The 26,322-nt window shown below is 39.9% G+C and overlaps 1 protein-coding gene across 1 annotated transcript; it reads right to left on the reverse strand.

Annotated features, from left to right (window-relative positions):
* Nucleotides 1-1,064: 1,064 nt before the first annotated feature.
* Nucleotides 1,065-24,450, reverse strand: LOC127356017 (myosin phosphatase Rho-interacting protein). The gene is made up of 22 exons (XM_051387405.1): nt 23,847-24,450; nt 20,793-20,870; nt 20,634-20,699; nt 20,221-20,372; nt 20,035-20,119; nt 18,974-19,151; nt 17,263-17,434; nt 15,822-15,927; nt 9,707-9,805; nt 9,329-9,385; nt 9,141-9,209; nt 8,968-9,057; nt 8,775-8,884; nt 7,750-8,272; nt 7,091-7,183; nt 4,836-7,007; nt 4,596-4,743; nt 4,250-4,361; nt 4,002-4,161; nt 3,802-3,903; nt 2,905-2,991; nt 1,065-1,609 (listed from the first exon to the last, which is right to left on the reverse strand). The coding sequence occupies exons 1-22, from the start codon at nt 23,970-23,972 to the stop codon at nt 1,469-1,471; spliced, it is 4,926 nt and encodes a 1,641-aa protein (XP_051243365.1). The 5' UTR covers nt 23,973-24,450; the 3' UTR covers nt 1,065-1,468.
* Nucleotides 24,451-26,322: the final 1,872 nt, after the last annotated feature.

The raw sequence follows: 26,322 nt of genomic DNA on the forward strand, positions 1-26,322 counted from the left end.
AGGGGGAAAATGGTAAAATAAATAAAATAACATAAATAAGTGGAAGAAAGAGAAATTATATTTTAATATGCAAAAAACTTCAATACAATTTAAATAAGTTATTATTATTATTATTATTATTATGTTATTAGATAAATACCAGCAGGATGCCAAAATAAATAATATTTTTTAAAAAAAGTATGAGTAAGGAAAGACCAAAATTAAAGAAAGAACAATAAAGACAGTTTTTTTTATGAATAACAACTGGAAAGGAGAAATACCTTAAGACTTTCTGAACAACTTATACTGCTTTATATCGTAATTAAACCCCCTTTAAGTGAATTAAATTTAACTTATCTTTTAGATTTACTTTGTTTTTGTCTCTTTTCTGTTGATATAAGCTGCTAAATAAATTCTTACTGTGCTGCAGTTACTTTAAAAATGTAATCAAATACAATCACTAATTACCGGGTAATAACAAATAGTCAATAACTTAATCCAAATATCACAATAAAGTAAATAGAAACAGTTAATTTTGATTAACTTTATATACAATAAACTTTTATCTTAACCTTAAATAACTGATAAGTTTGTTTGTTTATATTCTGTATATATATATATATATATATATATATATATATATATATATATATATTCAATAATCTGACTCTAAGATAATCAATAAATGTAGTGGAGTAAAAGTACTTTAATACACTCAATACAGCACTTGAATAAATGTGTTATTTTCTTACTGTATTTTAATTAATAAAATGTTTGTTTGTTGTATAAAAGCTCGTTAATCTACCTAATACTTATTTTATATAAATATTATTTTATTAAATATAATTTCTACTATATTCTTTTCAACTAAAACTCTAAAAACATCTCAACTGTGTAACAATAACAACTCTACAATCTCACGCCATGCTAGGCTTTTATTTTGAAGTATCCACCCGGAAACCTGACTGTGTGTATCCAGATAACTTGACGTCTTCTTCTTCTTCTTCTTCTTCTTCCTCCACAAATAGTGATGAAGGTCTGAAACAGCCTGAATATATTTTTACAATAAAAACACAGAGAAACAGTTTTAATCTGCCGATTTCATTTAATTTATTATATTAATACAAATATATAAATCAGAGTCCACTGACAGAAATGTTTAAGATTTTAATTTAAAAAGATTTAATTGATGTAAAAAAAAAACGACAGTTTAACGACACGTACAGCAGAGGATGAGGACAACAAACAAACAAACAAACAAACAAACAAACATAAATATGATAAAAACATGTAATCAGACTGAAGTGTTACAGCAATAAAATGTCTGTACAGATATAAAATATATAAAATAACATAAACACTTATTTCTTTATGCTGATGGTAAAAACTTAATAACAGTTTCTGGATTTATTAAATAAAACTTTTTAGAGGTTACAGGAGGGAATGATTTGTCTTGTACTGAGTACTTTTATTTTGAAATGTGGAGCTATCAGGGTGCATTGTGGTCCAGAGCGCGGCGAGCCAGCCTCAGGTTCTCCCTCAGCTCGTCCAGCTCTCGCTCGCTGTCCGCCCTCGCGGCGCTCAGCTCGGCGTACGCGTCCTTGTACGTCTTCACGGCGTTCCTCTTGTCCTGTAACGGAGACGATCAGGTCGTTAATTCGTAATAATCGACCTCATTGACGACTGTAAACGTCAACAACAACAACAACAACAACAACAACAACTTCATCATCATCTAACTGTATTTACTGATTCTGGAGGCTGAATGAATGTTTGTATTCAGTCCTGATATTTATGTTTGTTTTGTTTGTTTTTGGAATATTTGGTTTAATTGTTTAGTTGTTTTTGTTTGTTTTGTTGTTTTTGTTTGTTTTGTTGTTTTTGTTTGTGTAGTTGTTTACTTTCTGTGGTTGAGGAGGTTTGTCTCAGATGCAGTCGAGGGTTCAGACATTGTGAGGTTGTTTATTGTTGTTTGTGTTTATTGTTGTTTGTGATTATGTTTTTTATGACGTTTTACACTGAAACCGACGACATTGTGGACAATAAAGTTTTTGTATTTGTCTCATTTATATTTTTGTTTTATGTAAATTTATATATCTGCGACTTTAACGTGTGTAAGTTTATTTTATTCTTTATTTGTTATAAGTGACGTAATTAAAGTGAAATTGTTCTGAGGTTCAAACTAAACGTACAAAAGTAAATTAAAGATGAAACAGATTTTATTTATTTACAGAATATAAAATATAATATAAAATCTAAATTATTATACTGAAGTAAACACAAACTGTAAATATGTGTGAATGTGTAAACTTTATTATTCATTCAATCATTAATCAGAAAAACTGAATATTTTCTAATTAAATAAAGTTTTATTTTATTTCATCATCGTGATAATCGTCAATATTCTGTCTCTCCAGCACTTTATTGATTGATTGATTGATTAACAGACAGAAATATTAATAAAAGCATTTTGATTTAATTTAGGAAGTAAAATAATTAAAATAAATAATTAAAAGAGGAAAAACGTTTTATAAAAGTGAGAAAAGATTATTTAAAACAAGTTTTTAATGAAATCTTATTATCAATACGTCTCAGTTTTATTCTTTATGCTCGTGTGTAAATAATAATAATAATAATAATAATAACAGATTGTTTACGACCTTTCTGTCCTGAAGCGTTACTGTTCAAGTTCAGATTTTAAGCTTTTTTAAAAGTAAATTAAACCAAAAATGTTTATAAAATGATTATTTTCATATATTTTTATATTTACTTTATAAAACATTTTATTGTTTGTTGTGTTTAAAGAAAATATTCAAAAAATAGAAGAAAAGGAGACAATTAAATAACAAACTGTCTTCCAGAAAGCTCAGGTTGGTTATTATTATTATTATTATTATTATTATTTATTATCTGTGTGACTCTCACCCGTTGTGCCGACTGCAGTTCGTCCTTCAGAGACGTGACTTCCTGTTTCAGACTCTGGACTTCGGACTCTTTCACTCGCAGGTTGATCTGAAATCAAAACTCTGAATTAAATAAAGAATTTAACTTTATAAACTTTAAACATCAGACGAGGATTCACAACAACTACTGACGGTGAACAGCAGGCGGCGCCACACGCTGCTCAAACCCTGTTTCATTCTCTAATAATGAAACAAATGATTATTTCTTTATATAATAATTACTTTTATTTATTATCTGTGACTTTAAGCTACAATAATAACACAATAACTGTTTGTTTGGAGCTCCTGATCGAGCCGATCACCTTGTTATTGTACAAATATTGATTATAACCATATATAAGTAAAAGTGCTACATTAAGAAAATGTTTCTGTGGCTGTGATTTTATTACATACGACAGATTTTTACTGATTTAAATGCAGTTTAGTTTAATTTATCATCATATTTGATCATTTTATACTTTTTTTTATATAAAGCTGTAATATAGCTGGAATTGAATAAAAACAAAAAATCTTAAGTAAATTACTTTAAATCTTTAGTTAAGTACAAGTCTTAAATTCTATAAATGTAGTTAGTCAGTGAGAGAAAACACTGAATTTATCACAAAATAATCCTGTTAAGTTTGTTTGAGTGTTATAAATTATTAAAAATATATAATACAGACAAAGAATTGTATATAAATATTATATAAACAGGAAATAATCTGCTCAAAATTCAGCCAAATGTCTTGTTTTACACAAACGCTCACTGTTTGAGTTCAATGTACAGTTTTTAATATAATATAAAATATAGTACATAAAGTTTATATAATGATATTTGGGACTTCGGGTTGGTTCTTCCCGACTCTTCGTCTCCACTCACCTCCATCTCGTACGCGTCCGCTCTCGGACCGAGCGGCGTTTCGTCCTGATGGACCAGAGAACAAAGTCTGGAGATCTCAGCCGCCAGGTGACCGTTCAGCTCCTGCACAACAACAACAACAACAACAACAACAAAGTTATTGATTTATCTGTTATTAATTTGGTCCTGATGGAGATTAAATCACAGAGCGTGTATCCGACCTGGTTTCTGGTCCTCAGGTCTTGGTTTTGCTGCTGGCACTGACACAAGGCCTTCCTCTCAGCATCCAGAGCCTGGACAAGATGTCCGTTCTCCAGACACTTCAGAGAGAACTGCTGGGACAACGCCTGGAGCTCCCGTTGGTACGAGGCCAGCTCCTCGCTGCACGAACGTCCAACACAGACACGGAGATCTCGTCAGAACGCCAAAAATACAACAAATAAAGCGCCGTAAATCGACGTAGACGTACCTGTGCTGTCTGTAAACGTCCTCCAGGTGAGCGTCTCCCGTCTCTGCCCGACTCCTCCTCTGCTCCTCCTTCTCCAGCTCCAGCCGGTGAGCGTTCCTGATGGCCGCGATCGCTGAGAGGAGGAATGAAGTGACACGAGTGAGGATTGTATTCTGGATATCAGAGACTGTTTGAATGTTTTCCTGAAGTTACAAATGTTCTTACGAGAACTGTAATAAATATACAACAACTAATAAAACTCACTGCTGCTAAAGACAGATTAATAATCTTCCTGTACAATAAAACTCTGTTAAAGACGGTTTACGAGATCAGAACATCTGCTGTCAGCGAGAGCGTCTCTCCTCACCGGTCGCCGTGGCAGCGCTCTCCTCCTCCAGCAGTCGGTCTCTCTCCACCAGGAGGTGCTCCACTTCCTGCTGGTGTCGACGCTGCAGCTCCTCCACGACCTTCAGATGACACTCCTCCACGGAGGCGAAGCCGCGCTCGCACGTGACCTGTAGGAGCAACAGACGACCACAGACTTAACCTTCGTCAGAGTACAGGAAGGTCAGCGTTTAGGGTTATGATACAAAGACACTCCGCCTACCTTCAGCCTCTCCATCTCCTCCTCGTGTTGCATCTGAACAAAACTCATCTTCCCTTCAAACTCGTCTTTCATCGTCTCCTCCAAGACGGACAGCTGCTCCTCCAGCTCCTTCACTCTCCTCCTCAGCACTAAACTGGGCTCTGCCTCGAACGCCGCCGCCGTTTCCTGGTGGGACGTGTCACTTGTCTCTTTCGTGTCTTCGTCCGCTGTCTCTGACTCACCTTTGACACATGACGGTGGGATTTCCATACACTCCACCATCTCTTCTGCTGTTTCAGGCGTCTTTTGTACATTTTCTCCCCCGGTTTCCGTCGCCACCTGTACCTCAATATCTGCGTCTGTCTGGCAGCACGTGTCCATCTTACCGCCCACTGACGGCGCCTGCTGTCCCTCCCGGTTCGACAGTCTCGCTCTCAGCTCCCTGTTTTCTTCCATCAGGTCCACACAGTTGCTGCAGATGAGAGACGCGGTGAGAAGTTTCTGTTTGGTTTCCTCAAGCTCCCTTTCGTGTTTCGAGCGAAGGCGGCTTAAGTGGCAGAAGTATAACGCCTCAGTGGCTGCGGAGTGGATGAAACCGGACCAGGGATGCTCCGAAAAGTGGAAGTTGGAGAGGCGGTCCGCCATCAGCTGGAGCTGGTCCTGAGCAGAGGGGCTGACGGAGGAGGCGAGGCGACTCAGCAAAGAGATTTTCATCTGTGTTAAGCCTCTGAAACGTTTGATCTCACACAGCTCGTCGTTAAAATCTGACATCCTGCTCTCATCCTGCTTTTTGGCTTCCTCACTTGCAATATTCCAAATAATATCCAGATCTTTCAGGCCTTCCCTCCCTTCATCCGCCCCAGACAGAAGAGCTAGAAGCAGCATTTGTTTCTCCACTATCATTCGTTCGGTCACCTCGCTCAGAAGCTCTTCTACGGGTTTCTCCTCGTGTAGCTGGGACGGATTCGACTCCAGTTTGTTGAGCAGCAAACTCCAGAACTCCTCCTCCCACTTCAGCTGACTCGCCACCGAAGGCTTCTCCTCCTCTTCTCCTCTCACACCAACGTCCAACCTGTCGATCACCTCCAGTAGTTTCCCCAAAGCGTTCAACCTCATCACCATCCCCTCGATCACCTTCTGGATCCTCTCTTCACCAGAAACGCACCCGTTTCTGTCTCCGTCCTTCGGCTTCTCCTTCTCCAGCTCCTCGTTCAGCCTCCTGATGTCGGCCTCCGCCTCGGCAGCTGTCCGACGGTGAAGCTCCTCCGCCTTCTTCAGCTCCGCGTTCTGCGTCTGGAGCGCCGCGCAGGTAAGCTCCGATTGGTCGAGCTGCCTCTCGAGCTCCGTCAGCTTGGCCTCGGTAGCCTCCAAACAGCGGAGCAGGTTCTCCGCGCTCTCGCTCTCATCCTGTGCGCTCTCCTCTGGGACGTTCAGCTGCAGCAGCGCCTCCGTCTCCCTCAGGTTCTCCTCCAGGGAGGCGATCAAGCTCTGGGCCTCCAGGAGCTGCTGGTTCCTCAAGCTCAGCTCCATCTCCAGATCGCCGCCCCCCATCTGTCCCAGCTGCTCCACCTCGGGGAGGTGAAGGGGTTCGGTGTACCTGCTGTTGCTGAGCTCAGCTTTCAGACGCTCTATCTCGCGGTCCGCCTCTGTCAGCTGGTTCAGCATCTCCTGGTTGCGCTGGTTGAGAGCCTCGTTCTCGCTGGTGAGCAGCTCCAGCTCCTGGGAAAGCCTCCTCACCGTCTCCTGGTGCTCCACACAGCAGCTCAGAGAGTCTCCGTCTGCAGGCTCCTCTAGAATCAGTGAACTATACTCGCTGGTATTTATTTGTGTTTCTGAGCCGGGAACCTGCTGACGATCTTCTCCGTCCGGCTGGTTCTCGACGTCTGCATGTCGTTCTACGGTCTCTCTGTCGCTCTGGGGGAAAACGTCTTGGCTGTCGGATGCAGGGGACAGTAAAGATGTCAAATCCCCCAGTTCTTGGAGATTTCCCTCCGTGTCGTGCAGCCAGATTCTGGGTGTCTGAGGAGCTAAAGAAGGCGGTTCGAAGCTGAGCTGCTGCTGCATGTCCTGTCTGATGATGTTCTGCTGTTGTAAGAGCTCTCTGGTTTCTTCGTACACGTCTTTCAGGGTCTGCGTGTGGCTGTTTAACGGCTGGTCGTTTGTGTCTTCTTCAGAAGGAAGAGGAGGGTCCAGCTTTAGGAAACAAAACAGAGTTTAGAAAAGATTAGCGACCGTATGTTAAAGCACACAGACTGAAATAATGACATATATCAGACCTGATGCTGATGATATCCCGCTGTACTCAGCTGAGCCTCCAGCTCCACCCTGCGACTCTCCGACTCGGCCAGCTGAACCTTCAGATCGTCAAGCTTCAAAACACAACTAGTTAATATATAAAAGCCTCTCACGTCCCAGATCTGTAGCTACAATACAGTCCAATACAAAACTATATAATCAGGATCCTGCATCGGTTTTTGTCTCCAACTCCTGAGAAAAATGTCTTTTTAGCTTATATGTTCAACTTCTTCACCAGCTAGTTGCTAAAAGTTTCTTTCTGCAGTTTGTCGCTTTTATCTTTTAACCATCTTCAAATGTGGTTGTTTTTTCAGAGTGTTAACAGATAGCATATCTAAGTACAGGAAAGGAGGAAGTTGACCGAGGCTAGCTCAACTGTTATTGGAACCCCGACTGTAGGAAGAGTCACTATAGTCAGTCTGGTTTCACCACTGTAACTGTAACTGGTTGGTAATTGGTTAGTGGAGACTTCAGCCACGCTAACAGCTCTGTGAGTCACTTACAGCAGTGGTTACATGTTTAGCAGGTATAATGTTCGTGTTTAACTAACTTAACTTAGTGTGTTAGTGCACTGAGATTTGCTAACTAGCACAAGTACAGCTGATACTGACATTTTAAATAAAGCTTTATTCAGACTCACTTTCTTCCTGTAGGTCTCCAGCAGTTTCTCCGTCTCCGCAGCGTCTCTGGCGTCGGTCAGCATCGGGACGGTTCCCTCCAGTCTGAACACCGTCTTCTCCACCAGCCTCCAGCACTCTTCGATCTCTTCCTCCACTCGCTGCTGTGATTTTGGACTCATTGCCCTGACGTTGACGTCCGCTGCTTCATCGCTGGTCACCTCCCGACCCAGAGAGATTCCCAGCATGCTCTCATACCTCCTCCTCCTCTCCTCCCGCCTCTTCCTCCTCTCCAGGTCGCCCAGCTCCAGCGAGCACAGAGGTTTAGTCCTCGGAGGGTCTGCGTCTGGAGCCGGTTTGTTCTGAGGCCTGAACTCGGCCCAGTCGAAGGTTCTGTAGCGTCCTTCCCGACGTTTCTCCGTTACGGTCCTGTGTTTGGGGCGAGGGTCTCTCTCTGCAGAGAGGTCGGCGGAGGGGGAGTCCCTAGTCACGTCTGGTTTGGGGAGGGCTTCAGGGGGGCTGCAGGGAGCGTGTTGGCCCGGTAAACTGCACATGGAGGAACAGTTAGATGGAGAGAAGTGAAATTGTTATTTGATTAGTCGATCAACAGTAAAAGTAACTGTCAGTGTCATTTTTCAGGGTTTCTTGTTCTGAAAATGTTCTGCTTTTTAAATCGCAATCAATAAAATAACTTTGAGTTTTAGACTTTTGATTTAGATTTTAAAATATCAGCTCAGATTCTGGGAGATCTGCTTTGAAAGCTTTGGTGACTCCTAGTTGAGGTCCTGACCCCATAGTCACTCTCATCAACTGTCTGAGGCTAAAATAAGTCATTCCATTTAATGTTTTACCCAAAAAAAGGAGAGATTCAAGAGAAGTCTGAAAAACAAATACAAATGTGCATCTTCTCCTTCTTTGTCTCTAATGAATAATCTCACACCCCCTCAGATTAATCTGATGAACCGTCTGAGGGGCCGGAGCACCAGGTTGGGAACCACTGGACTAAACAAACATTACTGGTTAAAGAGGGTCTGAGTGAGACTTGTACCTGGCTACATCGGGGGCGTTGGCCGGGTGTACATTCCTCATCAGAGCCTGGATCCAGTTCTTGCGTATCCCTGAAGTCATGGCCGACAGCGTGTAGACATCCTTTGGCGTCTGTGATGTAAACACAGTGAATTTGTTGTGAAAGCAGCAGATTAAAGGTTTCGTTCTGTTCAGCAGGAACTGTTTTATCTTACGTGGATCTGAAAGCCGTAGTTCCTCTGGACCTGGTACTCAGACACATTATAACACTTTGTGAGGTCGATTTCTCCTTCGAGATCTGAAGCCTAACGGAGAGAAAAGACAGCAGATCTCAGAAAAGGAAACGTTTATTATTTATAATCTATAAGGAAAACTAATGTGAAAATACCTCCTCGGCTATGGAGTCCTTGTAGTACCTCAGACTGTCGGTCGACAGCACAAACCAATATTTCTTCCACTAGAGGGAAGCAGAGGATCAATGAGAGGAAACAAAGAGGTTCAACAACCTGAATCTGAACGTAAAGAATCATTTTAATGAAGAAAATAACATCAATGATCCTTCGAATGATTGTTTACCTGATCGGTTTCATCCAGTTTGACCATCCAGCCCTTTTTGAAGTTTAATAAATCTGGCTGTAAAGACGACAAACATGTTATCAGATGTTTTTTTATTCTCATAGTCTTTATGAGAAGTGTTCAGAGTGCGAGAGGTCTGTTAACATACAGTACGGATTGTGTTCAGGTCTTTAAAGCGTAGATCTTGAATAATAATCTTTAGAATTTAGAAATAAAATAGAAAATTTAATCTAGTTTCATTCACAGAAATGACTGAAATACTGAGATTTAACCGTACTGTGTTTATTAAAATCAAGAATGACTCGCTGGTGAAGCTCTGGCGACCCCTGTTGGACACAAACGATGAGTAACTGGTTGTAAAAGTTAATGCTGACTCACCGTCATGACTGTGTCTGACGTCCTGCGGTCCAGAGACCTGGATCTTCTCTGAGGTGGGGGTGCGGTGAGCTGGACTATGTCTCCACACGACTGAAGCTTCTGTGGGGAAAAAACACTGAAATAAAACAACTGCTTCCTGTTTTATAAGAACCCAAACACAGGTACACGGGTCCAATCTTCGAGCTACGAGACTTTAAGAAAAGAAGGACACTGAAATCTTCTGCGAGCAAACACAAGGTTTAATGGTTTTAAAAGCAAGTTAGATAAAACTTTTAAATCTTTTAAAAAACGACAACCCAACACGCCTCAGTCAGCTTTTATAAGTAGCATCTTGTTTCTGATCAGAAGCAGGTTGATGTGAAGACGTGACGTGTTTTCTGAACCGGGCCGGTGGCAGTTTGTCAGTGCGGCCTGCATTCCTTTAACCGGAGTAACCGATAGTCTGGATCCTTGGCAGGGCCGTCAGCTGTGAGGATTAGGCCTCTGTGGAGCACCGCGGGGAGCCCAAACACTGCCTGTTAAACTCTTCCTCACATCCCCAGTGAGCTGCACAGGGACGGCTGCGTTCTGGCTCAGGAATGCCTCAAAAGGTTTTTTCTTTGCTTTCACACATAATCCCTGATACTGCGTGGCTTTAAAATGATGCTACGAGATTCCTGCACGCGTCTCACGGTCAGGTTTCACGGGATCTGGATTGACACAGCATTTAATGAAACAAGGGTGCAGGTTTTTTTTGTTTACTTGATCCTCTGCTATTCAAAAGATTCATTCTTCCCTCTTATATAACCACTTTAATGGGAAAAAATGACCACTTTAATCGTTACAGAACATTCTTTGTGTGTGTTTTTTTTCCTCTTACTGGCATTTACATTGAAAACTATCCAAGGACACAACACACGGAGGAACACAGCGATCTGGCTGCTGACCGCTGCAGACAGAGCCAGTCCTCTGTTTGGTGAAGAAGCCTCCCAGAGCTGTGAGGAGGAGGAGGAGGAGGAAGAGGAGGGTCTGAGGCCTGAATGGACTCTGGACAGGACTCTCTTTGACCTTCTCCTGGCTACCAAAACAATCCCAAAGACACATAATTCATCACGTGGGGATAAAATGTGCTGCTGGTGTATTTAAAGGGCAAATCCTCTGGAAACGAGGCTGCGTGTTTAATCAAAGATTAACGGTGACGACCATCTGTGTCACTGTCAGGGGCGAACCGCTGGTTTCCTGAACTGAACCACGACCTCGTTCCTTAAGGACCTCTTCACTGTCACTGACCCCTGATTCAGTGTGTAACAATAACAGCTGATAAACTGAAACAATGAACCCAAACAGTGAACGCAGCAGCTGCAGGAAGTTTGTGTAAAACGAGCGATTCTTGGATGAGTTTTGCATCAGAGACGAGTTTTTTCTGATCATTTCAGGAACTTTTTATACAATTCTCTGTTTGAGTTGTTGTTGTTTTTTAGTTTTTAACTCTCATACAGACTTAACAGACTTCTGTTTGGATGAATTCAGTGTTTACTTCTCATTGTTTTAGTAGCTTTTATTATTTATCAGCTCTTTGGTTGTTGTAACTGAGGGTGAAGGCTCTGTGAATACAGTTTGTGTTCTTCAAAGTGGAATGAAATTATATGTTTTAGGTAAGAATCATTTCCCTTTTTTTTAAGAAGTTTTTCCTGACAGCATTTATGGGAAACTGCGTTAGTTTACTTCCTCAAAGGGAGCTGAGCTTCAGTAACACTGATTTAGTCCATAAATAAATAACTTTCTTCTCACATTCTCAGCCTATTAAAAGAAGAGAGTATAAGTGTTTGTTGTACATGCAGTCAGCAGTTATCAACCACAACAGCAAATGTAAATGAGTGTAGACGTCTGCAGTATTTCCAAAATAGATTTGATACCAAAGGTTTGCTGGAAGAGGAGAGAACAGCTCTGGTAAACCTGCACTGAGGTGTTACAACGAGCAGCTTATCTGACCAACAGTTTCAAACTAAACAAGAACCCAGGTTTTAGTAATCTGAGGGGCTAAAATACAATAAAAAGTAATTCATTTCCAGGTGTTTCTAGTCTCTAATCTGCATCTTAAACCTCTTAAGGCCTCCGAACCCCTGATGAAGCCTCGTTGACCTCCGGTGGGAATAAGATATTAACACAGACTGTAACTCCTCTGGAGAGGACGTCGGCCCTGAACGACCATCACCAAGCTCAACTGGCTCTCTTTCTGTCACCGAACAACGGAGATCCTGAATAACTGGAATCATGACTCTGAGATTACCAGTTAAACCAGGGTTCAGGTTCCTTCTCAGGAAATATCTGTTTCATAAAGGAGCTTTAAACACGTCTTCAGTTAACTTTGAAACACTAAACTGTCTTTAAAGGTCCACTGTGGAACGTTTTGCACTTTCTTAAACAAATAACTTTCTTAAAGAATATTTAAGTTGAATATTCTGTTATATGTTAATAATTTCATGTAAACATTGTCAACTAAGTCCAAAAATGAACAACAAAATAAAGAATAAGAATAATGTCAAAACTAAACGCCCCTTTTTTCATTAAATACTGGAAAAACTGTGTTCATACGGATTTATATTGGATTCAAAATACACAGATAATACCAATATAACAACAATAACAGCTGATAATATGTCCATTAAGCTCTAGATGAAAGAACCACAGAAACAGAACCTGATTTATTAAAAATGGTATTTAAACACAATCTGATAAAGAAATTTAAAACTATAAACAGGCTGATTGTCACGTGGCAGAGGTTTTATATATTTCACAGTACGCTGCGACTTATACTCCGCCATCTTTAACTTCCAGCACTAATTATAATAAATAAATAAAAAAAAGGATTTAAAGCCACGATGCTGTGATTAGAAGCAGCGACTAACAGAGGATTTACAGCTCAGAGTTCGTCTCTTCTGACGGAGCGATTTAAAAACCAAACGTTTGTTTCTTCCACTGTACGTTCAATATGTGTTTCACTGTGAGCTGTGGGCTTTATGTAACACCACACACACACACACACACACACACACACACACACACACACACACACACACACACACACACACACACACACACACACACACACAGAGACAGACAGACACTCACCTCTTTAATCACCAGACAACACACACACTGACTCTGCTTCACAAACAGATGTGCACTGTGATAAAAAGCTGCTAATGGAGGCTGTATGTTGAGTTTATCAGGGTCATTTTGTAGGGTGGGGAGGGGGTTGGGGGGCGGGGGGGGGGGGTCGCAGCTCCCGACCTTTACGCTGCATCTCGTTTTAGCTCTGAGGAATCCCTGGAAAAACTCTGTGAGAGGAATGTCGTCTCCCAGATTACAACACGCTAACAGGAGGCGGCCTGAACGCCTTCAGGGCATCAAAACCAGTTCTGTTCACAAACAAAATGCAGCTCTGAGTGAATCACCGCCTCTCTCCCTCTCTCTCTCTCCCTCCCTCCCTCTCTCTCTCTCTCTCTCTGTGTCCCACCTGCTGACACACACACACACACACACACACACACACACAGCTGGAGAAGAGACACAAGCCCCGACACGGCGAGACCCACTCGTCCAAACTCTCTTTACTTTCTGTTCAGACTCAGACTCAATGTGCGATCAGGTTTTTTTTTTACACACTTCACTTCGACCAGCGGCGTTCGATCACGTACCGAGTGACGTCGTTCTCGTGGTTAACACCTGGTTGTGTGTGAGTCACGTTCGTGTCCAGTCCGGCCCGCGGCCCGACCCAGAGTGCAGCTGGGTGCAGCGGCTGGTCTGAATCATTACACTCTGACGATAATCAGCATTACTTATTCCTGTTTACGACCATCACGTGGTAGCAAACGACCACAGCCGGGAAACGGGTTCATAAATGTTTCACTTTGATGTTAAAAATATGATTTTTTGTACTCATGTTCCTACAATAAGCTGTCATCCACCGTCACTAACATCAATGAGCTCTTTTCTGTCTTATTTCACTTGATCGGACCTTTGTTTTCCTTCCATTTGCCTCGTTTTGTTATTAAAATATCTAAAATAAAAACTATAATAGCTGCAGCCTTTTATTATTATTATTATTATTATTAGTATTGTTATTGTGCGCTCTGGGTGGCGTCACTGCGTTACAGTACGAGCAAAACATGGTGGCAATGAAGAGGAGCGGCTAAAAACTAACAATAAAAATGAGCATTATCTCAAAAACTACCAAAAAATGTACATAAATCAAATAACTCATGTTCACGTTTTTACATTTAGAAAACTTTCATCACTACGTTTTTTGTTTTTATTTAATAAAATCTGATGAAAAAAACAGGTCAAAGTTCTGTTTTTTTTTTTTACTTTATTCAATTATTATAGTTTATTAACTTATACAACCTCTTAGCTTCGGTTGTACAGATTTTAGAGATATTAATAATTTCAAGAAATGACGTCACAATAACCAAAATGTCGCTGGAGGGACAGACAGACACTGTAGTATAAATCCATCCCATAATAATTACTCATATCTATCACTGTGTGATTCCTGGATTTCAATAACTGGTCAATATTGTGACATTAATGTTTTATATTCTGTTGCACAAAGGTTCGAAATAAAAGGAGAAAAATAATCAAATCTGATTAAATAACGTTTTATTTGTTGAGAATTTAAAATGTATTAATATTATTTATGTGAATTTGAAGTTACAGACAATGTGTTATATGGTTGATATCTAAACTGTAATCAGGATATTAATATTAAATAATTACCTATATTGGGATATTAAATATTGTTTTATTGCCTCAAGACTTTATTAAAGGAATAGTTAAATATTTTGTTTTCTAGCCAAAAATGAGATTAAATTATTGATCCCAGCAGGTCTTTGTAGAGTCTCCGCTGGTTTCCTGTTAGACTCCTCAACCTGTTTCCTTTATGAATTCAACAAACAACAAATAAATAAAGTGTTATAACAGGAGCGAGGTTAACTGAAGCTAACTGAAGCTCACCGGCTGCAGCTTCACATTCACCCCACAGAGCGGTCGCTGCTCCACTCGTTGAACTCGAACTGTTCCTTTAACACACACTCTGGGATTAACTGTGTAAAAAGGCGACATTATGAAACAAGCAGAAACTTGCAGAAATATTATAACCTGTTGTTTGAATGATTACTGAACGTTGTTAAAGGAAACGCCTCCTGGGTGACTAACTTTTGGAAAGTACTTTGGGCACAGCCAACTGGGAGGAGACCCCAGGAGGACATTGCATTACATTACATTATATTATATTATATTACTTATTCAGACCAGCTACCACACATTAACCCCACTGTGACTCTCAACGGGCCATAAATGTGCTTTTAAACATCATCAGAGCTGCAGATTATTAGATATTCAGAATAAAGTGGTTGAGAGTAACTAATTTACTCGAGTACTGTACATAAGTTCAGCTTTAAGGTGCTTTACTGGAGTATTTCAATTTTATTCTGCTTTATTCTTAATTATTAACTGTTAATAGTTAGTCTGCACTTTGACTTTAAGTATATCCTGATGTTCTGATGTTAATACTTTTGTACTTTTACTTCAAGTAAGATTTTGAATGCTTTTACTTGTAGTACTTTTACACTGTAGTAATGCTACTTTTACTTAATTAAAGTGTTTAATTAAATGCTCCAAAACAAAAGTTTTCAAACGTTATTTTAAAAAGATAATTCTATAAATAAATACTGGTGTAACCAATCAGACTCTTTCTGCCCCTAATGAACGTTTATGAGTTTTATTTATTAGCGGTTTTCTTTTTACGGCACTCCGGCTCCATATTTGCCTTAAACCCAGTTTTATCCTCCCAACTTTGAGTTTTTCCACCTCCTCTAACGACAATCCTTCTTGTTGAACCCTGAGAGAAGTCTGACAGTAACGTCTTACTGTCGGTTAGCTCTGACTACGAGCTCCACGCCGCTGTCTGCGCTCTACTGAACCAACAACCCGAGGATGGACCCACGTTATCCCCAGAAACTATTTCCAACATACACAATTATTGTAAAAAGAGCTGCTGTAAACGTGAGTGATAGTGAGTGTCAAACACCGGTTGGATGAACGGAGGGATCAAACGCGTCCTCTGTGCGGTTACCTCTCGTTTGCTGGCGCGAGCCTCGCTCCTGCCCTCCCTGGAAACAGCTGCCCCTCCTTCCCGCTCCTTCTCGGTGGTCTCCAATCCCAGCAGCCTCTCTGCCGGCCTGCACAAACAATTAGTGACAGACTTCACCTGGGACAAACACAGCGTGTGTGAGGCTAACCCTGACCCCGCTAACACACAGGTGGGTTGTGACATAATAACAGCACCTGTGCAGCAGGAAGCAGCCCAGAGGACCGTCCGTCAGCGCCGCCATTGTTGCTGCTGAGAGACTAAATAGGAGCTGACGTCCTTCTCGCTGCCGCCAGAGGAATGAAACTGATGTAACGTACACACGACTGTCAGATCACAGTAACAGATTTATTATAATTCAGTGGGTTTAATTTAGTATTTTGATCTGAGGTCTGTTTTTAATTCCATTAGAAAAAGTGAACAGCTATAAAACTGAATCTGAAGTTAGTGTAATAATTAGTCGATTGGCTAATTCTGATCTTATTAATGGTATCGTTAAATATTAACCACATAAAAATACCAAAACACCTGCTGCAACTTATTAAATGAGAGGATTTACTAAAATTAGTATTTTTTTGTTCAGACAAAATAAATTATTGTAGGTATTTCTCATTATTTGATGACATTTTTTAGAGCAAATCCGTTAATTTAAAAACAAGCATCCAGTGGTGTAGTTGTAGATTGCAACTCCCTTGCTTCACCCTTTATAGAGCCAGTGTTTGTCTGTTCTGGGGATCCTCTGTAGCATACCTATATGAAAACATAGCTATAAATATAATATTCAGTTTTCTGCCAATAGATCCTCATAAATTGAACTTTAAGATAAATAATGAAACCTCCCGTGTTGAACTCTACCAGGTTGATTTGGAACTTTCAGTAGATTATAAATAGATTAACTTCTGCTGCCCCCGAAACTGAGCTTTTAAACCGAAGTCTGGTTCCTCTGACGGGCAGGCAGACAGTCGACGTTAAGGTCCTGAGAAACAACGCTGCAGATATCTAATTACAGCAGCATTTGGGAATTTCTGGCCTTATTTGGGGGGCATAAGTATTTTCTGTTTTTTGTTTCCCAAAAAAGGCAATGAGTGAAGAAATGATGTATTCTCCCAGTTTACATGCTGCTGGGGCAACAAACTGGGAGGGTTTCTTTAAGCTAAATTTAAAAACGCAGCAGTCAGATCTCTAATGGAGGGGTAGAGCGTGAGCCTTTGATCTGGTGTTTAGCGGTGTGTGATGGCTTTATACTGGGGGGGGCAGAGAGGCATTGGATGTCCTTTGTGCTAATTGCTTGCACATTTACCCCCTTTTCCCTCTGCCAAGGCGCTTTTAAATGGCTGTTACACACAGAATACATGCAAACATATGAAAACAAACAGTACAGAGGAGTTACTGGTTGCTAATCTTCCTCCCATGATTCAGTTCTAACCTTTTGTCCCGGCTCTGGTTCTTGTTGTCGGCTGATGTTTGGATGTTGTTTGACTCAGTCAGCTGGTTGCTTCCACCGGCCACCAAGTCCAAGCAGCCGACCGGGTTAACGAAACCTCCAGCCAAGGTCAGAGAGTCCCTGGAGGCCGGGCACAGGTAGGTAGACGTGCTGCCTGGACGAGACGAAAGGGTTTCAGACTGTTAGACATACCAAGGGCAGGAATACGCCACTAAATCCAGGCTGAAGTAGCTGTTTTTGGACCCAGACTCTCTTTAAAAACAGCGAGCAGCCAACACGCCGGATGAAATCATTCTTTTAATTTAATCACACAACACTGTCAGGGTTCACACTGCAGCCAGTGGCACAAAGCCTCCTTTGTTTCCCATTTTATTTAATGCTATAAAGTATTTTCCTCATGTTAAAGAAAGCAGCTCAATCTGTTGGTTTGGATAATGAGATAAAACACCAAATATTAGATTAAAACAGGAGTTTAAGAGGCACGTCGGCTTATTAAAGCTCCAGCGTTTAACATTTAGGAGGATCTATTGTAATATAATATTCATAGGTACGTTTCCATTAGTGTATGATTACCTGAATATAACAATCAGTGTTTTTGTTCCTTTAGAAAGAGACGTCTTTATCTACAGCTGCAGTGTGTCGACCTCCATGTTTCTACTAGAGCTGTGTCTCGGAAGAATCTGGCAATATTATACGTATCGCGATACAGGAGCTACGATTCAATTCATTGCGATATATTGCGATACTGTAAGCAAAGGCGATATATTTTTAAAAATAAAATTCTACATCAAATCTTTAAAAAAAGTTGTTTTTTGTTTTTATGCAACCAGAATTTATCAGGTTCGACATCGTAAACCTTTTAAAAAATCAGTAGTTCCTACTCTATTTCTATCTAACTACACTGACAAAATCATGAATAAAAATAAAGACAGTTGAACTGGACTGAAGAAAAGGAAACTAAACACGACTTCAACTTTAAGTTTTTTCTCTAATACGTCATTTTAAGGTAAAAGAAGAACCTGAAGTTACAAACTAATATAAGAAGATTTTTTTTACTGCAACGCTGCTAAAATAACTTAACTAAAAGCAGCAGATGTCCGATCTATTTCTCAGATATTCAGAGATCAGTGTGACCCGTCTGGAAAACACCTCCAAGAGTTCAGTGACAGAGCATCATTCATTGGTCCCGGTTTGGCTCTCAGAGGCTCTAATGAAGCAGCCCATAGGCACAGTCAGCAGGAGCTAATCCGGGGCCCTTTATTACAGGACCTCTCCAGACCCGCCAATAAGTCTGACGCCAGATGAGTGCCGCTGTCCCGCTCTGTCACAAAGCTCCAGCGAGGACGAATACCTGTCCTGGACGAACCATAAAGCCCCATTAGGACTTGTTTAAAGGCTGTTTTATGATGCCTGAAGGTTAGAGACACACACACACACACAGTCAGTCTGTGTTTATGTAACTTCCTGCTACAACTCCTCCAGCTCTCCATCCCACGTTGACCAATCAGAGCGCGCGGCCCCGGTCGAACGAGGGGTTAAATGAAATGTATAAATAAGAAGCTGCGAGCGTGTGAACATCTGCAGGATGTTAGGACAGTGCGAGAGGACAGGAAGTGGGCTGTGATTGGCTGAAGGACATGAAAGCCTGTGTGTGTGTGTGTGTGTGTGTGTGTGTGTTTAGCTTCTGCTGCACCTGTAGGGGTCTGCTCCGGGCCCAAAGAGGGATCAGTGTCTGGGACAGTCCACATGGGGGTTAGACCCGGTCCCCTGCCCCGCTGGTCTTCCTGCCACCGACCGCAGCCGGACTCTGCAGCGTTCTCCGAGGACGGAAAACTTGGATCAGTCGCAGCCATCTTTGCTGGACTCGGTTCCTGATGGTTCAGTTAGAAAAACAGAAAGATTTTGTTTATTTATTTTCACTTTTAAGCCTTTCAGAGCAACTTCAGTCTGATATCTTTATCCACGGTAGCAGCTGGTTGACATTCGTGGACCCAGAGGATGAATCCTACTGACTCTGGTGATGGATTACCATGAAACTGGTTCAGATAATCACATATTGTAATAATTTTAGTGATCCCTTCATATTTCCTCAAACTCCAGCAGGTCAAAACCAAATACCTGCAAAACTACTTTAAAGCTATAATATGTAACATTTCCTCATTAAACAGTGTATAAACTCTGGCTCTATGTTCTTTGTGGAGTTAAGTTGTCTGAGGCCACATTTGTTTAGATCTCTTAGAGTTGAACCTGATGAAGGATTTTAGTTGTCAGACGTCTGGATGGATCTTCAGTTATCAGAGAAAACAAGCTGAGCTAATCAGACCAGAAGTTCTGGATCAAAGTGTTCCAGCATCATCTGAACACACAGTGTGTATTTAAATGTGTACCAGAGCTTCCTCCGCTCCCCCGACTCAAAGCCGCTCTTCTCTATCTCGCCCTGCGCTCAACTCAGATTTAACTCCACTAAAACTCCAAAAATAGGATAAAAAAAGCTGAGTTGTATTTAAATTTAAGCTGCATGATGAAGCTGCAGCAGGAGAGAAGACTTCATGACTGCAGAGGAAGCTGCCATGAGCACATAATTCATGAGGTTATTATAAAGATCAGCTCGCACTGTACGACTGTGCAGCGTGGAGATGATCCCGGGGACACTACAGTGGTACCAGTGGAAGGTTTATTCACACATACTGGATGGATGGAGCTGGAGATATGTTCCCCGCTCTCATGTTCTCATGTGTACTGACGTTCGCTAACCTGGGTGGCAACGGGTTCCACTTTGCGTTTCTTCTTCTGATTCTGCCTGTTAGTCCGCAGATAGACGGCGAGCTGTTCGCTCCACCTGGTGAACGGAGACAGAATCAGCAGAAACACGAGTTAACATAAAGGATCCAGTGCGGGGAACCTTCCTTACAGCTGTAACTTCTACAGTGTCACACCGACCCATTAATGATCTCTCTGTTGTCACCGCGGATGAATATTTCCTGCTCCGGCGTGGCGATGCAGAGCGCGTTCCTCTGGCCCGTCCTGGGCTCCGCGTCGGCGATGTCCGTGCACAGGTTCAGGTTCACCGTACCCTGCGGCAAAGTGCTCGGCTGGAGGACAACAGAGAGCAGTTTGTGGCGTTAAGTGTGGAAGGAGAGAGACGAAGGGAATGAGATTTGAGGGGATCACAGAGAGAGAGGGGGGGGGGATGTGTGCATTAGAGGCTAAGCCCAAAATCATCTGCTGCTGCGGTTCTGCACACGACATCTGGCCTAAAGATGCCCCGCTTGATCCCAAACGTACTGTAAACGCAGACGCATGCAGAGAGCAGGATTTACAGATTTATTTTGAGTTCAGTTACAGTTTCTCACCAGTTCGTCCAGGGCGAAGCTCAGGCTGCCGTGTTCGTACAGGATGAAGAAGCGTCGCTGCCATTTCTGACGTAGAGAGACGACAAACACGATCAGTAAAGCTTCAGAAGACACAGATCACAATGAATAGGTTGGATAATGTTTGTGTGTCCGGCCTACCCTCGACCTCTGCATCGGGTTGTCGAAGTCTGTCCCCTCAGGAGCCAAACACAGCCAGCCTCCGTAGATCGGTTTGGCCTTTAATTCATTAATGGAAACAGTTTCAGCATCTCAACAGGCTGTTAACGGCTAAACCAGTGGTTCCCAACATGTTCCCTAAAGGCAGCTCTTTTTCTATTGTTGATGATCCGACTGACTAAATAACATATTTTATTGATATTTTCTATTTTATTCAATGCATAACAATAACAGTAAAGAACAACTGATGCAAAAACTGCTGGAAATTTGTGTTAAACGATTCAAAAATGCCTTAAAAACGATTCATTTGCTCTTCGAAACTCATCAAAATCGCCAAACATTTATCTTTAGCAGCAACTTTCGGGTTTTATTTGCTTTAATTTATTAATTTATTCATGTTTTTGGTAAACATCGTAGTGCTGCACAGTTAATCGAATACTAATCGCGATCAAGATTTTGGTTTCCCACAATTTAACGAACGCGATCGTCTAACGATATTGACGTTTATAATGCGTGCTCGGGTTATAGGACGCTCAAACGCTTCCTAAACTAGCAGCCAGCCACCACTGGTGATCCAGATGTTCTGGTTTCTTGCCGCCGCACACAGCTGCAGCTTCACATTAAAAGCATTTAACTGCAGCAACACCGGTTGACTTTTATTTTGAAGTAAGCTAGTCCCAGAAAGTGTAAAGTGTGAAACCGGCTGCTACCGTTCAACAAAAAAGCGTCTACAAAGGAAGATTGTTTTTGATTTTTCACATAACATGAAAACAGTGTGCAGTTATTTTACACTATTAAAAACATTTGTAGCTGAAGAAGCCCCTCAGCCGTTCCTCTGTGAGCTCAGGTGACTGTAAGTTCTCAGGTTGAGCAACAGCAGCGAAATTACAGGGAAAACCCGGGGGCAGCGGGGCTCACAGCAAAATAACATACTTTAACAATGTGAGGCATGTAGGAAGCTGTCATGGTCGTCCCCTTACATCACCTCCACATGACAGACAGACGTGCAGGAACAAATGTTTCTCAGAGGTTGGAAACAGAAAATAAACGTCTGTTTCTGCTGAAAGGTTCAACGATGTGTGGACGGAGAGATCGACTCAATAACTGATTAATTATTGTCTTACATCCAGTAAAAAGCAAATATATACTTAATATTAATATAATTAAATATATATAAGGTGTCTTTGGATTCAACTGAAACCAGCAGATCTTTAAACAGAAGATTTTGGTACTTTACTTAAATATTTCCATTTTATGTCACTTTACACTTTTTCCCTTCTACATTTCTGATGAAAACACGCCACTATATTTATTCCACTGTCCCATATTTACACTATTTACACTATATTACACTATATTTACACTTTATTTACACTATATTTACACTATATTTACACTATATTTACACTATATTACACTACATTTACACTATATATACACTATATTACATTATATTTACACTATTTACACTATATTACACTATATTTACACTATATTTACACTTTATTTACACTATATTTACACTATTTACACTATATTTACACTTTATTTACACTAAATTTACACTATATCACACTATATCACACTATATTTACACTATTTAAACTATATTTACTGGATGTAACTATAGACTCAACTCACAATATTTCTAACAAAATGAGATTGAAGACAAATTCTGACTTTCTCAGACAAAAAATCTACAAAATATATTTTCTTTATCAAATTATAGACTCGGTAGAAGAGGTATAAACTGTGCAAAACAAAGCATTTTTCACAAGTCTTTGCGCCTCGATACCCCGATTCAATTTATTCAACCTTCACATATTTGTATCAGGAGTTAACAGACGATATTTCTTTATGTTGCTGATATTTACAGACCAGTAGAACTGGATTGGTACGACCGTTTCCACCATTAATAACTGAAACAAGGAGACAGCGTATATAATTAAAGATAGTGAAATCTAATTCAAACCATCATATATTTATTGAATAATCATTTCAACAAAACTACGAAAATACATAACCCTCACCCGCTGGCTGACCCTACTAATAATATGTGTAAAGTCCCTAAATTGACCACAATTATTGATCTCTACGCAGCGATATTGATTAGCTCAGTGGTTCCCAACAGTTTTCCTTATCTATGGCTATATATTGATTATATTCAACAGCTGATAAACTACAATGAACTCAAACAGTCAACACAACAACTGCAGGAGGTTTGTGTAAAACAGAGGTTTTGAGTTGAGTTTTTCTGATATTTTTAGTAACTTTTTATACAATCTTCTGTCTTTATTATGTTTTTATTTTATTTTTAACAATCATGCAGATTATATAATCAGTATGTTATATATATATATATTGTTCTAATACAGCTTGTGTATGTAGCAGGTTATCAGAGTTTAGATAGTAAATAATACAATTAAATAAAGTTATTTTAACTCAATTTTGTTAAAGAAAGTTAAAAAACATTGTAGATTAAGTACTTAATAATAAAAATATCAAAATGAAGTCATTAAAAAAATTAATAAGTTACTTGACTTGAAAGATGTTTTTGTTAAACTTTCTTTCTATGTAATTTTTGAGTTTTATTTAGTTTCACAGGAATAAATGAAATGTTGAGATGTAAGTTTTGTTTCTAACCCGCCTTTAAATCAAGAAGGCGCTCGCGACCCCCTGTGAAGCTGTGGCGACCCCTAGTGGGGGTCCCGACCCTCAGGTTGGGAACCGCTGGATTATAATCGGTTAACAAACAGTTAAAAACATCATATTGTGATTGACGATTATGTTGATATGATCATTTTTGCAGCACAAATAATAAATAAAAACTATTATTAGACAGTACTTCATTATAATGCTGTTTTGTCACATATTTTATTTTTATAAATTCAACATTCATGCTTTATTTATCCTTTTTTTTTTTAACTTAAAACGTAAAATAATAAACAAAAACACACAAAAAAAGTATTTTTTCAGAGGTAATTAATGTGTAAAACTACATTAAATGAATAAATGTCTCATTAAGTGCAGTCCTACCTGCTCCATGTTGTGGTCGTTCAGCAGATGCAGTTCCCGGGACTTGAAGCAGTTCTGACATTTACTTTTATTAAAGATGTTGGCTTGAAATTTGTTACACGGACTCGACCCTTTTTCCCCCGACATGTTTCAGTCTCCTCCACCGGTGAATGATCCGCTCACTGACCGCTCTCCGCTCTCCTCCTCCGGCTAACAACCCGCTCACCGACCGCTCTCCTCCACCGGTGAATGCTCCCGCTCACTGACCGCTCTCCGCTCTCCTCCTCCGGCTAACAACCCGCTCACCGACCGCTCTCCTCCACCGGTGAATGATCCCGCTAACAGCCCGCTCTCCGCTCTCCTCCTCCGGCTAACAACCCGCTCACCGACCGCTCTCCTCCACCGGTGAATGCTCCCGCTAACAGCCCGCTCTCCGCTGTCCTCCTCCGGCTAACAACCCGCTCACCGACCGCTCTCCTCCTCCGGTGAATGATCCCGCTAACAGCCCGCTCTCCGCTCTCCTCCTCCGGCTAACAACCCGCTCACCGACCGCTCTCCTCCTCCGGTGCTCCGGAGCCGTTGAACCTCAGCGAACATCTGTCAAACGAGCTCGAGCGCTGCTGTCGTCATGGCTACGTCAGCTCAAGTGACAACATCCGGTCAAAACCTACAAAATAAAACTACAGCAGTTATTGTCTTCCCTCTTTGACTGTAAATGATTATGGTATATACAGTTATATACTTTATATATGTTTAATTTTACCTGTCCCTATAATGTGATGTGTGTGTTTTTGTTTTATTACCACGTCTTTTACTTTGTAATCGTATATTTTATATCTATTGTTGTTTATTGGTGGTTTATATTTTTGGGGTTGAAATTATAATTTCTCCAGTTGAAATATTTGTACAGTAATAAAATGTTTGTACATTTGAAATTTGATCAATAAATTTTTTTTTAAAAAATGAATAAAATAAATGAATAAAATACATTTTTAAAACTGTTTCTGTTTTAAAAAACAAAATAAGATCTACAAGAAGGATATTACACCAAGTGACCGATATAACTAATAAGATAATATAAGATAAGCATTTCTTCATTCAAATTACTATTTTTTAAATTATTAATTAATCAATTTGGTTTTCCAAGTAGAATAAATGAAACTATATCTAATATTAATGTTACAACCCTGCTTTGTAAATGACAATAAAACAACCTTGAATCCTCCAATAAGATAAGATCAGATAATATAAGATGAGCCTGTATTGATTGATTGATTGATTGATCAAGTGTATCTAAACAAACGAGGAATTTGACTCTCAGTGTTCTTACACACAAAACACAGGAAGACATTAGATTAGAAAAAGTTAACAAATTAAAAAACAAGGACAACAAACCTGAGCACAGATAAAATGAACAGACAGTGTCAATACAATCAAAGTGTTCTGTAAATGGTGTTTTATATACATGGAGTGGGTGGTTATGGACCGTATGCATGTATACATGTCTCTATACAGTGTGGAGGATTTATAGATGGATGTTATTTTAAAGCACAGTCTGTATTTTAAACTGTAAATATATAATTTATAATGTGTAGGTAAGTGGATGTTTTATTGTTTCAGGATTATTGGCTGAGATTCAGGTGCAGTTTTTGCAATTGCTACCCACCGCTGCTCATGACATTTATGTTGTTTTATTATTATTAATTCATTATTTTTCCTTTAAATGTAAAACTGTTCAATTACGAACAATAATAACAGAAATAAAGAGTAAATAAAACAATAAAAGACGTTTTATTTACAGTTTACATACATGTATTAATATAATAATATAATATATAATGTTAAAATGTTCCTATTAGTATTATTAACAATACACTAATTGGAATCAACTTTGACGTTGTTGCAGTCTTTTTATTTGATATATATTCATCGGCAATTAAAATGTCTGAACTGCGGACATTATAAAACAGCACATTTGTATTTATATAATAATAAAAAATAAACAGAAATGTTAAAACGAATCTGAAAAAATCCCCCAAATAATAGTAACAAGCGTCCTTGATTTCCTTATTATTATTATTATTAATAAATATTATTATATATGTTTATTATGTTTTATAGCATCTTTGGAGAAACATCTGTAGATTTGTTTGCATTCACTATTTATTTTGAAAGTATGAACAGGAAGTATTATCTCCACCTTGACACTTGATTTAAGCAGAAAAGTGTAATTTAAGCAGCTTTTTAGTCTTATGAATGTTTGATTATTACCAAAACTGATGCAACTAGTCTTATTTGTTATATCTCATTAATGATGTAACAAATAATATATTGTATATATTGTTATTAATAATGATTATACTGATAATAACACTGTTGTCTCTGTGGCCACTGGAGGGCAGTCAATACAAAGAGTCAACTGCACCTGAGTAAAGACAAGAAACAACTTCTAACCAACTGAAAACCTTTAATAAAAATGAATCCCACACAATCAGAC

This window comes from Dicentrarchus labrax, unplaced genomic scaffold (genome assembly GCF_905237075.1).
Source record: "Dicentrarchus labrax unplaced genomic scaffold, dlabrax2021, whole genome shotgun sequence".
Taxonomy (NCBI): Eukaryota; Metazoa; Chordata; class Actinopteri; family Moronidae; genus Dicentrarchus; species Dicentrarchus labrax.

What these genes read in the sequence shown, in the direction of transcription:
- LOC127356017 (XM_051387405.1), bottom strand. Translation starts at nt 23,972, where the DNA reads ATGTCGGGGGAAAAAGGGTCGAGTCCGTGTAACAAATTTCAAGCCAAC. An exon ending in AACGCCCCCGATGTAGCCAG is followed by an intron (nt 8,273 to 8,774) that starts GTACAAGTCTCA and finishes CTCCATGTGCAG; the next exon opens with TTTACCGGGCCAACACGCTC. An exon ending in ACCTGAGGACCAGAAACCAG is followed by an intron (nt 3,904 to 4,001) that starts GTCGGATACACG and finishes GTTGTTGTGCAG; the next exon opens with GAGCTGAACGGTCACCTGGC.